Source organism: Balaenoptera acutorostrata, chromosome 7, assembly GCF_949987535.1.
Source record: "Balaenoptera acutorostrata chromosome 7, mBalAcu1.1, whole genome shotgun sequence".
NCBI classification, from domain to species: domain Eukaryota; kingdom Metazoa; phylum Chordata; class Mammalia; order Artiodactyla; family Balaenopteridae; genus Balaenoptera; species Balaenoptera acutorostrata.
In genome coordinates, this window is record NC_080070.1 from 9,300,708 (window position 1) to 9,315,494 (window position 14,787).

Genomic DNA, 14,787 nt, shown 5'->3' on the forward strand with positions numbered 1-14,787 from the left:
AAATAAATGAACCCAGATACTTGAATTCAGACCTTTTGAATCGATATCTTGGCTTTCTCTTTCCAAGTACCTAGGCTAGGTAGGCTACCTTCTAGGTAGGCTAACCTAGAAGGATGTTTTGGGAACGTTTATTATGCAAATATTGGTTGATGGGCTCTTTGGTTAAAAAAAAGTAGAGAATACATGTTCCAGCTATTGACTTGATATTCATAAAATCAAAGAATTTACTAAATTAATCTGTTAACTACTATTTGCTTTCCAGATTTTTTAACTGTTTCAAATTTGTTAGAAACAATTAAGTTTTATGTGTGTATATATATATGTGTGTGTGTGTGTGTGTGTGTGTGTGTGTATTTGGGGAGAGCATGTAAGCAACAAAGAGATCTGAGTTTTTTTTTAACAGATCTAGGAAATTAATACTCTACTTACTATTGCTTAGAGAATACAAAATTATATACTTCTATATTCTTGATAAGGATCTAACTATGTAATTTAAATATAATAAAACATTCCTGTTCTGTGGGACTTTCCTTTCAATATATTCAGTGATTACTGATCCCACTCTGACACTATTTATGAAAGGGATTAAAACAGTTTTAAAAAAATAATTAGGAATATATAAGCATATTCTCACTATTTAAAGACAATTTTAAAAAGAGAAAGAAAAACTGTGTTTACATTGCAGGTAAATTTGTAGTATGTTACTATCCTGAAAAACAATAATAGTATGTAAGGAAGGCATTCACTATTAATACTCCAATTTCCTATTTTGACTCCAAATATCTACATTCAAAACCAGTAATTGAATTACCTAAGCAAAACTAAATGCAGCCACTTAGAAAAACATGCTGGAATTCTTATTGAATTAATGTTCAATGGACTTCTGATAAGAAATGCTTATATAAGAATACTTCCTTTCTCCCTAACAGATTATACATAGGAAATCTGAAAATACCTTGAAAAGTATGCAAATTAGAGTTTGTGGAATATGTAAATGCAAATTAATTTTTGGCAATTTTACCAACCTGCACATATTTTCCTTTTATATTGGAAAGGAAATTCTAAATAGAAGGAAATGGCATTGAGGATAAAGTGTAAAGGAGTCTATTATGCTTAGTATTATCAAAGAGAAATAAGAAGCTTGACTAGTTTTGCACATTTAGCAACTCACATATCGGAGTATTAAATATTCAGCTAAAGTATTCTTCAGAGGTCTTTTCAAGAACCATTCTCATCCGCAGTAAGACTCATGACTTTAAAATCTTGTGAGACTGTCATAATTTCTTATCTACATGACCTGTTCCTCACTTATTTTAACATATCATCCAATGGTCATAAAATAATTCAGAATCTCCATATGGACATTTAATAAAAATATTATAATAAAATTGGTCATGGTTGTCCATTTCTACAATCATAGAAAGAATAACCATTGACATTTGTTAAAAACAGTATTTAAGTGATTGAACTTACATTATTTTGCATTCTTCTCAGGTAATCAATCATTTTAGGAAAAAATAGGAAAAGCAACCTTAAAACTTCATCAATTTTGAAATCTTTTGACTCTCTGAAACTTTACATTGTATAAGGTGTTACCCATCAAAAAGTTATCCAATCTTATCTATGTGAGAAATCTTTTTTTTTTTAAACTAGCCTTCATTTTATTTTATTTTTTCTAACATCTTTATTGGAGTATAATTGCTTTACAATGGTGTGTTAGTTTCTGCTGTATAACAAAGTGAATCAGCTATATGTATACATATATCCCCATATCCCCTCCCTCTTGCATCTCCCTCCCACCCTCCCTATCCCACTCCTCTAGGTGGTCACAAAGCACCCAGCTGATCTCCCTGTGCTATGCGGCTGCTTCCCACTAGCTATCTATTTTACATTTGGTAGTGTATATATGTCCATGCCACTCTCTCACTCTTTTAAGTGCAATATACATTACATTAAACAGTTGGAGTAAAAGAAAGTCCGATATTTGATTACCATTTTTAATAAACTTAGGCCCAGTATATTTTTGGTTGAGATTTGTAAGTGCTAAATTTTAATTACTTAGTGCATGTTAAGACATAAGTTCAAAAGTACTGAAGAACTTTTAGGAAACAACAAATTTTATCTCTTTTAGAATACATCGAAGTACTGGACTATTTTTCAGATTCGCGAGGGTTAAAATATTTCTATCATAGATCATTAAAGTAATGTAAATTATGTTGCAGGCTCATTGGCACTTAAGTATATTTTACAATGTTTAGTTTGTGTCTCAAATTTGTTTTGATTTTTAAAATTTTATAATTAGCTCACTATATTTTCATCTAGAAATAATCATTCATTGCTCACCACGTACTCATTTTTAATGAGAAATACATGATTTTAAAGGAAGCAACCAAATGAACACCAGAAAGGCAAAAAACAATAGCAATACACCCCTTATCACCATCAGAAAGGGCTGAGAGTCCAGTTTGTAGATGTAGCCTACCTTCACAATTTGTGATATTTTCGCTGAATGACCTTGTCTCCCTGACTCAACCACTGGCATTTTATGTAAACCAGAAGAGTCCAAGTCACCCACCTTAGTTCTTTGAACTTACCTCTCTGTATTTAGTCAGAATGGGACCCTCCCTTACTTCTAAGTGTCTGATAAGTAAAGCTCTAGTATCACTGCATTTTAGCAGTGATCTTTAGAGCAGCCATCTTTATAAACTACCTTAGTACATTATGATAGGAGAGGATTTGACATTCTCTCAACTGTGGGATGAAAACGTTACAGAAACAGAAATCTGAAAGATAGTTTGGAGTCTGGCTGCAGCCACTCAAGTAATTAATTGCATTTCCGGTTAGCAACCACAAAGAGTTAGAAAATAATGAATACTCTACTGGAAGAGTTTGTGATCTGACCCTCACTCATCTACACCCAGTTAGTTGTTTGGTCTGTTGTTTGGTTAGTCATTTGGTCAGTCTCTCTCTCTCTGCTCAACTTTAAGGAAGGTCCTTTCTAATTTTCTCTTCTACCACTGTTTTTCACAGTTGATCTCCTCTATCCCCACCTTAGCTACAGGCTGAAAACCAATCTAAAATATGGTTCTCAATGTCGACTGCACATTAGAATGACGTGGGGAGCTTTAAAATCTCAACGCCTAGACCATCTAATTCCAAATCTCTGGAGGTAGGGCCCAAACATCCATGTCTTAAAGCTTTCTAGGTTCCATTGTGTATCCAGGGTTGAAAACCACTTTTCTATAAATCATGCCTGAGACTTTAAATTATCTTAATTGTGAGATGAAGAATTTCCATAAAGAGAAATTTTCTCCTCTACTTGCTTCCTACAATTTACACATCCCAATATACAGATGTTCTTGCCATACAATCATGGCTTAATAGAAGTTACTTCTAAAGGACTACTCTGTCATATGTACTTTTTATTATCAGGATATTATAAACTTATCTCACATGACAGCTATGATCACTGGATACTGCTGTGGAAATGACCACCTACCCAAGCTTGGAGCACTAAACTCTGCATACTCACAAAAATTGCTTGAGGATTTTTAAGATATAAATTCTCTAGGAGTGGGCCCTGATCATGTTGAAAATCCCCAGCATTCTGTCTAATACCTAAATTAAAAAGAATTTCCTCCCATTCCTCCTTCTCCTTTTTGTTTAGTATTGATGGTTTTACTTGATTTTGTTTATGGCTGCCTTTTAAAATAATGAAACTAAAATAGATCCCTCAACATTTAGTATTTTATAATAATTTATTTATATAGTGTGAATATTTAATTGAATATACACAACTTTCCAATATAATTTAAATAATTTTAAGAGCAAATGGATTAAACTTTATATTTTTCTCTCCTAATAAAAGGATAAAGTGCCTATAGATCTGTAATAGGGGTTTAAACTACTACTATAATATGAGAATGTTCTTTTCTTACCACAAATCACTGCTCCTACTCCTCTAAATTATTTCTTCATAATTTCAATAGTTTACTCAAATTGAAGATCTCTGTTTCGAAAAATATCAGTGTCATTAATATAAATTCTACTTACATGATTCTGATTTAATTGGTCTGGGTGTGCCTGGCATCCATATACTTTAAATTCTTCTCAGGTGACTCAAATGGATAGCCCAGATTGGGACCTGCTGCCCTAAACCTTGAATAGAAACTGCAGCCTACGGAAACTTTCTTCAATCAACAAGAATGAATGAATAGCTTCTCAGTGGTTTTAATAGATAAATACTGGCAAATGCACACACCTCAGAGTGAGGACTAGTAATATTTTAGAACGTTTAACACTGGGGAGGGGATGCTAATTGTGGTGCCTGATGTGTTCCAGAGCTATGGTTGGTCTTTCATTTGCTTTTTCTTTAAAAGAAAACTACTTTTCTACCTTATTTTTCTCTTCATAGGTAGCTAAGAAGTGGTGCTTCATCCAAACAGGCCCTCAGTGAAACAAAATAGAAAACCGGACTGGGGCTGGCTTCCAGCAGGAAGTGAACCGTTTCAGAGTTCACAGTTCCCCTGCCCTGTGTCCATCAGCTCCTCTAATCCCTGTTGGCAATAGACCTTCTTACCTGTTGCCCTTTAAAGATTTAATTAAATATCTTCAACAGAAACAGTCTGAGGCAAATAAGTGTGAGCAGATATAAGAAATGGAAACCTAAGTCAGGAGAATTTTTTTTTTCATTCTATTTGCTTAATTCTCAGTTCAGAATTTGCATACAATGTGTACCACGGCAGATCTGTTCTACAGACAAAAATATAGTTACCTGAAATATTGTGCTTAAAGAATTCTAGTGTTCTATCATCATTACATTATTTACCAGATACTTTTCTTTTTTTGTTCAGGTTTCAACACAGTTTTATTGGGTGGTTTTGTTTTCTGTGAAATACACCAGAGGTTGGGGGAGGGGACACATTGAGTTTACAATATAAGGGTTTTCCACCACTAAGGAAAGGCACGGGGTGGGGCAGGGTAGGGCATACTGGGGATTGGACTCATTTTCCCACCTTCTTTTGCTTTGCTCACATTTCTTTTCTCTCTTAGCAAGTACCATAGGACACAAACACAAAGAAACAAAAATAGCAAGATGAACCTCCAACCAGGCTACTCCCAAGCCTTTCCCCAGGTGCACCAGGGCTGGGAGGAGCCGGGTAGCTGCTCCCCAGCCCTAGGACACACGGGAGTCTGCTACCATTTTCAAATATCTGCAACTCAATTCTACGTCTTTGCGTTTCTGACAATGACTCACCCAGATATTCCCATCTTGATGGTAGGGTTTCCAATTTCTCCCTGTGTCACTGTAGAGCATGCGGTATTGGGTCACCCAGTCTGAGCTGCTGTATCTTCCTTGGGTTGCTATGGCACTGATCTGCTTTCGATTGCCAAAGTCAACCTGAAGCCATTGATAATGGTCACTGTCTGATGGAGACCATCCCCCAGCACCTGAATAAGGTAGAGACAAGAGGGGGAAATAGGTATTTAATGTTGAACTTCTACAATTGACAATGGATCATTCTGCATCTTTTAATTGCCTTGGTAGTACCATATTTCACAGATACATTATGAAGTGTCCTTCATAGATGCCACTGGGACTTCAACTAATATTCTTAAAGCTGGGTAACATTGATACTCTAACCTCCTTATGGTGTAATTATGTGCTCATTTTCTCCTGAGCAAATGTCCTCATAATTCCTCAATTAGGTCTTATTAGTACATGTTGAAGTCTAATTGGCTGAGGGTTGATCAATTTACCATGAATTCTTCAACTAAAAGTCACTAGGAAAAGATATGTAACAATCTATTATTTCCTCGTGTAAGGGTTTATCTTTTAGTAGACCATAAATGAAACAAAAAGTAATTATACACAACTCTACAATATATTTTACTTTAGAAAGTTCAGAGTTCAAAGAATGCTAGTAGTTCTCAAGGTGAGGCCTAATATTGCATTAAGCCCTTGGACTCCTGAGAACTAAGACATATAGTAAATCAGGCAATACATTTACTAACACTTAAGAGGTAGACAACCGATGACTCTAGATAAACACATTTCTAGGAAAATAATTTGAGTCACTAAATGAAGTGAAACTTCTTTTGGTAAAATAAAATAAGTGACTGGCAAATAGTAAGAATGCAAAAAACATTTATCAGAAAAATAACACTAACATAGAACAAAAAGAGTCCTAATTTATAGCACTATGTAAAATAACTACGGTTGTACATAAATACATTACAGAAAATATGGCATAATGCTTAGTGCTAAGAGGTGATATAATTTTTTGAGTAAGTTTTGTTACTAATGGGAGTAAATAATAGAAAAATATTTAACAAATTATCCAATATACAGTATATCAAAACATGTGCCTCACTTTTCAAGTAAGGAATTTAAATGCTGCCAATAAAATAATTTATTTTATGGGAGTATGCTAATAAAGATCATTTTGTAAATCATCACTGATATATCATTCATTTCATGATGTTTATATGGCTTACTTCTGCTTTCAGCCATGACAGAATAGCTCTCCCACCACAAAAAATTACAAAACTGACAAAATGTATACAATTACCCTTTTAAGAGATTGGACAACAGAGAGTATTGGACCCTGATCCATGAGAGAAGATAAAAAAATGAGGTGAGCCCTGCCAACTTCCTGGCTTTCTGCCTGGTTCACTTTCCAGATCCCGGCACATGGAAGACTATTCCAAACAGGCAAAGCAGCATCACTGAGATGGAGACAGAGCAGAATCAAAGCTCCTGAGGAACCTGGAATTTATAGGACAGAGTACCAGGGAGGGGGCAGCTGTGTAGAGAAGGGGCTCTGGAAATGTACATAGGGTCGCCAATGAGTCTCTGCAGTTCAGACTCTGAATGAATACTAAGTTGTGTATTTGCAGATCAAGACTCCACTAGACCAGGTAAGGGGAGATCTGAAATGAACAATAGTCAGAGGCTGCACAGGGCTGGAAGTAGTCTGATTTCAGACTGGACAAGATTGAGAGAACTTGAACAAACCTAGGCATTCAGTAGAGATCTCAGAAAGGGAGTAGAATAAGTTAATCCTAAATAAGGATTCTAATTCTAATCCTACTGTGGACACATCTGAACAAAGGTTGGTAACAAGCCTGAAAAAAGATCAATCTGACTCACAAATAAATTAATTCCTCGGTTGAATGAAACTCAACACTCCATTAAGGAAGACCATGAGAGTTTACTTTTCATGAAACTTTCATGAAAACATGAAAGAAACAACAAAATAGAATACATAATGTCCAGTCCAAAATTTTTTAAAATATTAGATATTTGGGGAAGCAGTGAAATGTGACTCATAACCAGAGAAAAGTCAGTCAATAGAAATAGACAGAAAGATGACAGAGATGATGAAATGAGCAGATCAGGACCTTAAAACAGAGATTATAAATTTGTTCCATATTTGAACAAGAACATATAGATACTGATGAAATAAATATGAAACCTTAATGGAGAAAAGAAACAACAGAGCAAAATGGAAATTTTTGAACTAAAAATTATACCTGAAAATAAAACATTTACTGGATGGGCTTAACAGCAAATTAGAAACTGAGAAGAAAACATTAGTATACTTAAATACAGGTCCATACAAACCCTTCAAACCAAAGCTCAGATGGGGTAAAAAGGCTTAAAAATGAACAACACTTCAGTAACCTGTAGGATAACATTAAATATCTTAACAATCATGCAAATGGAGTAAGAAAAGCAGAAAGGGTAGAGACTGAGGCAGAAAAAGATACATCTCAAGAAATAATAGTTGAAAAATATGAACCCAAATATCTGAGAAATTCACTGAACGCCAAGCAGGGTAAATACAAAGAAAAACACACCAAGGCACATCATAAAGAACTGATAAAAAAAACAATGCCAAAGAGAAAATCTTAAAACTGTTCAGACGGCAATAACATCTCAACAACAGCAATGCAAGCCAGTGAACAAGGGAACAACATTTCTGAAATGATGAGAAGAAAAAGAAAGTGTCAATGTAAAATTCTACATCCAGCAAAAATATCCTTTAAACATGAAAGTAACATAATGATGTTTAGGACAAACGCTGAGAGAATTCATCATCAATAGGTATGCTGTATAAGAAATGTAAAATTTTTAGCTTCAAGGAAAATCGGCCATACGGAAATTCACATGTATGTGAAGAAATAAATGCTGAAAATGGTAAACATGTCACTAAATATAAAATATTTGTTCATGTTTTAAAATTTCTGTAGAAGATAATTGAGTGTTTAGAACAAAAATAGTAACAATGAATTAAGAGGGTTTATAACAGATGTAGAAGTAAAATGTATGACTACAATAGCACAAAGGGTAGGAAACAAGAAATAAATATACTGTACTGAGTTCCTTACGCTACATTTGAAGTGATACAGTATTACCTGAAGCATTAAACCCTAGATCAAGGGTTTGCACACGTTTTCTGTAAGGGGTTAGACACTGAATATTTTAGGCTTTGCAGACCATGCTACCTCTCTTATAACTACTAAACTCTGCTGTTGTAGCACGAAGCAGCCATAGAAGATCCAGAAACGAGAGTGTGGCTGAGTTCCAATAAAACCTTATTAATAAAGACGGGGGGCTGGCTGGAGGGCTGTAATGTGTCAACCTCTGCCCAAGATCAACTTCTGAAAAGAGAGGAAATTTAAAAATCTGCACATTTTACTATATCTAAATTATACTTCCAAAACATTTTTAAAAGATTTATGTGTATAATGTGTGTGTATATATTTAGTCTACATACATGCTTTCTATAGAAAGTGTGTATAACTACCTCATAACTACTTTCTCAGTCTTCATTCTCCTATTTCTTCAAACCACACTTCTACAAGAATGATGTTTCTAAACTACAAATCTAATCATATTTACTCCCAGACCAATACTTTTCAATTGATCCTCATTGCCTCCAGAAATAAATGGCCCACGCCTTCACACACAAAAGACATGCCTGGAACACACCCTCTATACCTACACAAATCCTCCCTCAACTTATCCTGGGGAATTATTATTTTTCCTTCAAGGATCAGCAATTCACTCCAAACATCACCTCTGCAGTGGATGCTGTGACATGCCATTTTGGTTCTCCTTTATGACTGGAGGACTTATTCTTTCAGATATTTAGAGTGCTGTCAGAACACAGTAGTTAGCTGTAATTCCCCTTCAGGAATTTCCTTGGTTAAAAAAAGAGGCATTTTACACAAGGTCACATCCCTTCCTAGGTCTGTACAGATGCAAGGATGGGGATATAAAGGGCCAGTACCCTTGCCCCAACTTGGGAAAACTATTGAGGGTCACTACAGTCTCAGAGGTCCCTGAGGAATTAGTTGAAACTTCCATTGAGATTGCATTGCATTTCAACTACTTCCTCTGCCTATTTCTGCTTCCTTCCCTTCTCTGCCACAGGTTTTCATCCTGAAGGTACTCCCTAAAAAATTTCCTACATGCTCTTCTCCATTTCAGAATTTGTATCCTGGGAAATCCAGTTCACAATATTTTCTTGGAGCCACTTTCCTTTTAATCTGCTCACTAACAGTATGTGTTAGTTGCCCCTGCTTTGTACTTTGTTATTTTTATGCTGTTTTTTTTTCCTATTGTAGCATCTAATATTTCCAATATTCATATATCATCCACATGTCTATTTTACCGAGAATTCTGTAAAATTTTGGAGAAGCCATAGATGGACAATATACCTAGTCATCAAGAGATCATAAATATATTTTCTTATCTGTTAGATATATAATTCCCAACTTTGGAAAAATGCTATACCCAACTGCACATAAAGTTCTATCTGTGCATTATTAAAAAGGTGATTTGGTCATTGAAGTAAACAAGCAAATATTACTGTGAATGAAATGAGAAAAATATGTGCAATTGATTGATGAAATTTAGAATATTTCCCCTAACTAGTTTTTCCAAAAAAAAAAAAAGAATCCAGAATAAATTTTCTTAAGTTACCCATTTTTTGCTACATTACAATTTTTCAATAAGGAAACAATTAACATACAGCTACTTAATCCCATTTATCTCATTACTATAAAAAAATGAATTTATTGTCAACTTTAAGGGAAGCAAAAAATCTAAAAGCAATGAAAATGTAAGTCAAAACTTATTCCTTAGCAGAAGGATATGTGGAGAGAATAGTGACTAGCCTCAAGGAGAGGGCAAATGTCAGGCTTTCATGAGGAACATTGTGGAAAGATGGATGAGAAGTTTCTTGTTTCTCTTTGATCTCTCCAGCAATGTAATTTGGGGAGGTTGATTACTTTGTTCATTGGGCTTGTGACATGTGTAACCTCTATTGATCCAAGGATTAAGAATGATACCTCTTTCATGACAAAAACCTCAGGAAATGGTATATAAGAGAGCAGCAGGGCTCCCCCAATATATCATGGAGAGTATAAGAAAGAGGGCAAAAGTGTTCCCAGTGGATACTGCGGTAGCTCAAAGGAACTACCTTTGAGCTTTGAGCTTTGAGTGGAAAGTAGAAGAGGAGGTAAAGGAGGTGGAGATACTGAACATTCATAAACTCTTAGCTTCTAAGATGATTTAAGAATAACTCTTACCTAGAAATAATAGAACCAAATTAGATGACTAATAAATTGTTACAGTGACTTGAAAGATACGTACTTACATAGAACACCTACTATTCCCTAAACACTAGGAGGCTGTTCCCTCACCCCCTTTTTCTTCCTCTTTCTCTTTCTCTCTCTCTCCCCTTTCACCTCCCTCCACCCCTCCCTCTCTTTCTCTCTCTCTCTTTTTTTCCTCTCTCTCACATACACATATTTCTCTCCCTCCATATATGTGTGTGTGCATGTGTGCGGGTGAGTGTGTGTGAACTATAAAGATACTAGTGTTTGCATTCTGGATGCCCACCCTACTGGGGTTCCTTGAGCAAAGAATTATAATAGAGAACTTGGAGAAATGGATGAAACCAACACTCTAAACTCAGGGATAGCTTATAATTGTGATAGACATTTCCGCTTTGTAATTTGTAAATTAGTACCTCTGAGAGCAAAGAGAAACTTCGTGTGTGGTTCAAGAGAGGACCTGGAGTTTCTTTTCCAGTGATAAATGGCTCCTGTATAAACCTGATGCCGAAGCAGATGGTTATAACACCACCAGAGAATACAAGCCTCGATTCTAATTTAACAGAAAAAGGTAGAAAAACATTTAATTAGGGGCTTCCCTGGTGGCGCAGTGGTTGAGAATCTGCCTGCTAATGCAGGGGACACGGGTTCGAGCCCTGGTCTGGGAAGATCCCACATGCCACGGAGCAGCTGGGCCCGTGAGCCACAACTACTGAGCCTGCGCGTCTGGAGCCTGTGCCCCGCAACGGGAGGGGCCGCGATAGTGAAAGGCCCGCGCACCGCGATGAAGAGCGGTCCCCGCACCGCGATGAAGAGTGGCCCCCACTTGCCGCAACTAGAGAAAGCCCTCGCACGAACCGAAGACCCAACACAGCCAAAAATAAATAAATAAATAAATAAAGTAGCTATACAATTAAAAAAAAAAATTAAAAAAAAAAAAAAACAAAAAAACATTTAATTAAGGCTAGAACTACCTTTAATGACTGGTTGAGAAATATGTATCAGATGAAAAGAATAAATTGAAAAGGAGACTTGCAGGCCAGATAGCATTATGAGTTCTATCTGAAGTAGGATAAATATGCTTCAACCAAGTATAGACACTTGTTGATTGGAAGTAGCCAGAAAAGAGAGCCATGGCCTTTAACTAACGTCTGTCATGAGCTAGAGAAGGGAAAACGGCCATGCCACCATCATTCCTAAAATATGGAATAAACTAATAAAACAATTCTAAAATAAAAGAGTGTAAAAGCTAATTTTGAAACAAAACAGAAGAAAAAAGATGTGATTTTATCAGAGTACAGGAAATTACCTCCAGAGACAAATTAGGACATAAGGAGAGAAGCACAGCTGCTTTAAGTTTTTGAAACATTCAGATTATATCTCAAAGGACTGGTTTTACTCATAAATGTAACGTTAGCTTCCTTGAATATTTATCAAAGGAGCTGCCAGAAAAGTAAAGGTAGGTAAAAACAAACAAAAAACAATAACACACCCTCCAAAAAACAAACAGAACATAAAATTTCAAAACAAAGGACTTAGAAAAAAAATAGACAAGAAGGCTCTTCTTTAAAGTCAGGTGTGTGGATTATGAACATTTAGAATAAAAGGGAAATGGTCTGGGGTGTTGGAGATACTGAGGGTGGTGTTGGTGGGTTATAAGGATTTCCTGTTTTGATCACGTTCTTGTTTAATAGGAGACAGTAAATTTCATCGTTGTACCTCCAAGTTAACTTTAGCAAAGCATTTGGCAATATCTCTGATAAGTATAAAATAGTAAAATGTGGTCTGGGACATAGCAGTTTTAGGTAAATTCAAAAATGGTTAATAATCATGCCCCAAATATGTTGATTAAGGACTGCGTCAACTTGAAGCTAGGTCCTAATGGTATGCCACAGGCTTTCGTTCTGTACACTGTCATTTTTAATACTTTTATTATCTAAGACATGGAAGACATGCTTATGAAATTTGTCAATTACATAAAGCTGGAAAAGAGACCTAATACAGTAACTAGCTGAATTATGATGTTAAATGTTCTTGACTGGCTGGAAATCTGAGCTTCTCCTAGCAAAATTTGTTTTAACATCAATGATAACCTAAAATGCACATTTTGAACAAATGCATTATCAACTTCATTATTAAGGTGCATGATGCTTAGAAATAGTTAGGCAACCTTAATTTACTTTATGGGTAATGCAGTGTTAAAATTATGCCATCTAACTATGATACTCTATTTGCAGTACTGCATTCAAACATTTTGATACATTTTAATTAAGGCTTTACACATAAATAGAAAAAGAAATCACAAGCATCTAGTATTAGGAATTATCACAAAATGAACAACCATATAATCACCACCCAGATCTATAAGGAGACCATTGCCAGCGACACAGACGTTCTCACTGTGTCCTTTTCTGAACATGGTCACCTCTCTCCTCCCCAGTGAACTGCCCCAGAGATTCATCCATGGCATTGTGTTTAGCAGTAGACTCTTCATTTTCTTTGCTGCCTAATACTACATTGTGTAATGTACTGTTCTTTATTGATCCATTATTCTAGGGTAGTGTTGAACATGTGTATATCTCCAGTTTGGAGTTGTTATGAATAATACTGCCATCAACATTTTTGTTCATGTTTTTCAGCACCTCTTTGTGCTTTTCTGTTGGGTATATGCCCAGGAGTGGAGTTGTGTGTCCAAAAATGTTTGTATTTTTAAAATTTAGTTTATTTTGCCAACAATTTTCCAAAGTAGTTGAACTGATTTTTATCCCCCTCGCCCAATACACTCCAGTAGTGTCACAAGTGTTTCTGCTGTTCCACATCTTTGCCAAAACTTGGCATAGGTAGCCTTCTTTTTTGTTGTTGTTGTGTTTTAAATTTAGTTTAGACATTCTGGCTCATTGCAGGTTTAATTTGCATTTTCTTGATAACTACTTTCATTCTGTTGATACCAAGACTTATTATAAAACTACTGTACATTAAAACAAAATTTTATGCGTGCAAGGATAGACAAATACGCCAAATAAACAAAATATAGATCCCTGAAACAAAACTACATGTATACATGTGTATATCAGCACTTAATTTGTGACAAAGGTAGCATAGGAAAATAGAGAAAGGAGGTATTTTTTCAATAATATATTCAGGGTCAATTGGATATCCACATGAAAAAAAGGGAAATGTAGCCCTGCCTTATACCATACTGAGATCAAGCTAAAAATGTTTAGATTTAATTGTGAAAAGTAGAACACTGAAGCTTGTAGAAGATGAATTAAGAGAATAACATTATATTCTTGGGGTTGGGAAAGATTTCTTAAACAGGACTCAAAAGCACTAGCTATATAGGAAAAGATGGATAAATTAGATTATGTTAAAATTAGAGATTATTTTCAAAAGATATTAATAAGAGGGTGAAATGGCTAACATGGATTGGGGGAAGGTATTTCCAAACATATAACAAGGAAAATGCTCATATCCAGGAAGGTATTTCCAAACATATAACAAGGAAAATGCTCATATCCAAAGTGTATAAACAAGTCCCACAAATCAATAAGACACATTCAGACAACCCAATTTTAAAAATGGGCAAGGAACCTTAACAGGCAGTTCACAGAAAAGGACAATACTCTATAAAACATCTAAAAGGTGCTCAACATCATGGGCTTGACATTTTCAAAAAAACAATTACAAAACTAAGAATGTTCAAAGAGAGTACCTACAATGATAAGAGGACTTAATCTTACAATATTGCTTTGAAGGGACCAAAGACACTTATGCTTTGTAACAGAAAATGAAGGAATAACTTAATTTCCAACTTCTACTATTTAAAAGACTAGAGATGTAAAGTTTCTAGTGATGTAACAATACAAAACATTCCAAAAGTATATATGCTTTATGTAGAAAAATTATTTACTTTTAACTCATCTTTTTGAAATTAATATTTTGCTTAAACTAAATGAAGATTTTACCTTTTAACTCAATACTCTCAATTATATTTGTCTGTCCACAGATTACTCATTATACCATAAATTCTTTTCATTTTGGAATTTGACCAAGGAAGAAAATTGGGGACTTCCCCGGTGGCACAGTTAAGAATCCGCCTGCCAATTCAGGGGACACGGGTTCGAGCCCTGGTCCGGAAGTTCCCACATGCCGCGGAGC

At 35.3% G+C, this 14,787-nt stretch overlaps 1 protein-coding gene across 1 annotated transcript in view; it reads right to left on the minus strand.

Annotated features, from left to right (window-relative positions):
• The window catches only part of CNTNAP2 (contactin associated protein 2), a 1,523,154-nt gene that overhangs the window by 1,407,523 nt on the left and 100,844 nt on the right, over positions 1–14,787 (minus strand). Inside the window, exon 3 of the mRNA XM_057550506.1 lies at positions 5,258–5,451. Coding sequence (XP_057406489.1) covers positions 5,258–5,451 — 194 coding nt within the window. The remainder of the gene's footprint in view (positions 1–5,257; positions 5,452–14,787) is intronic.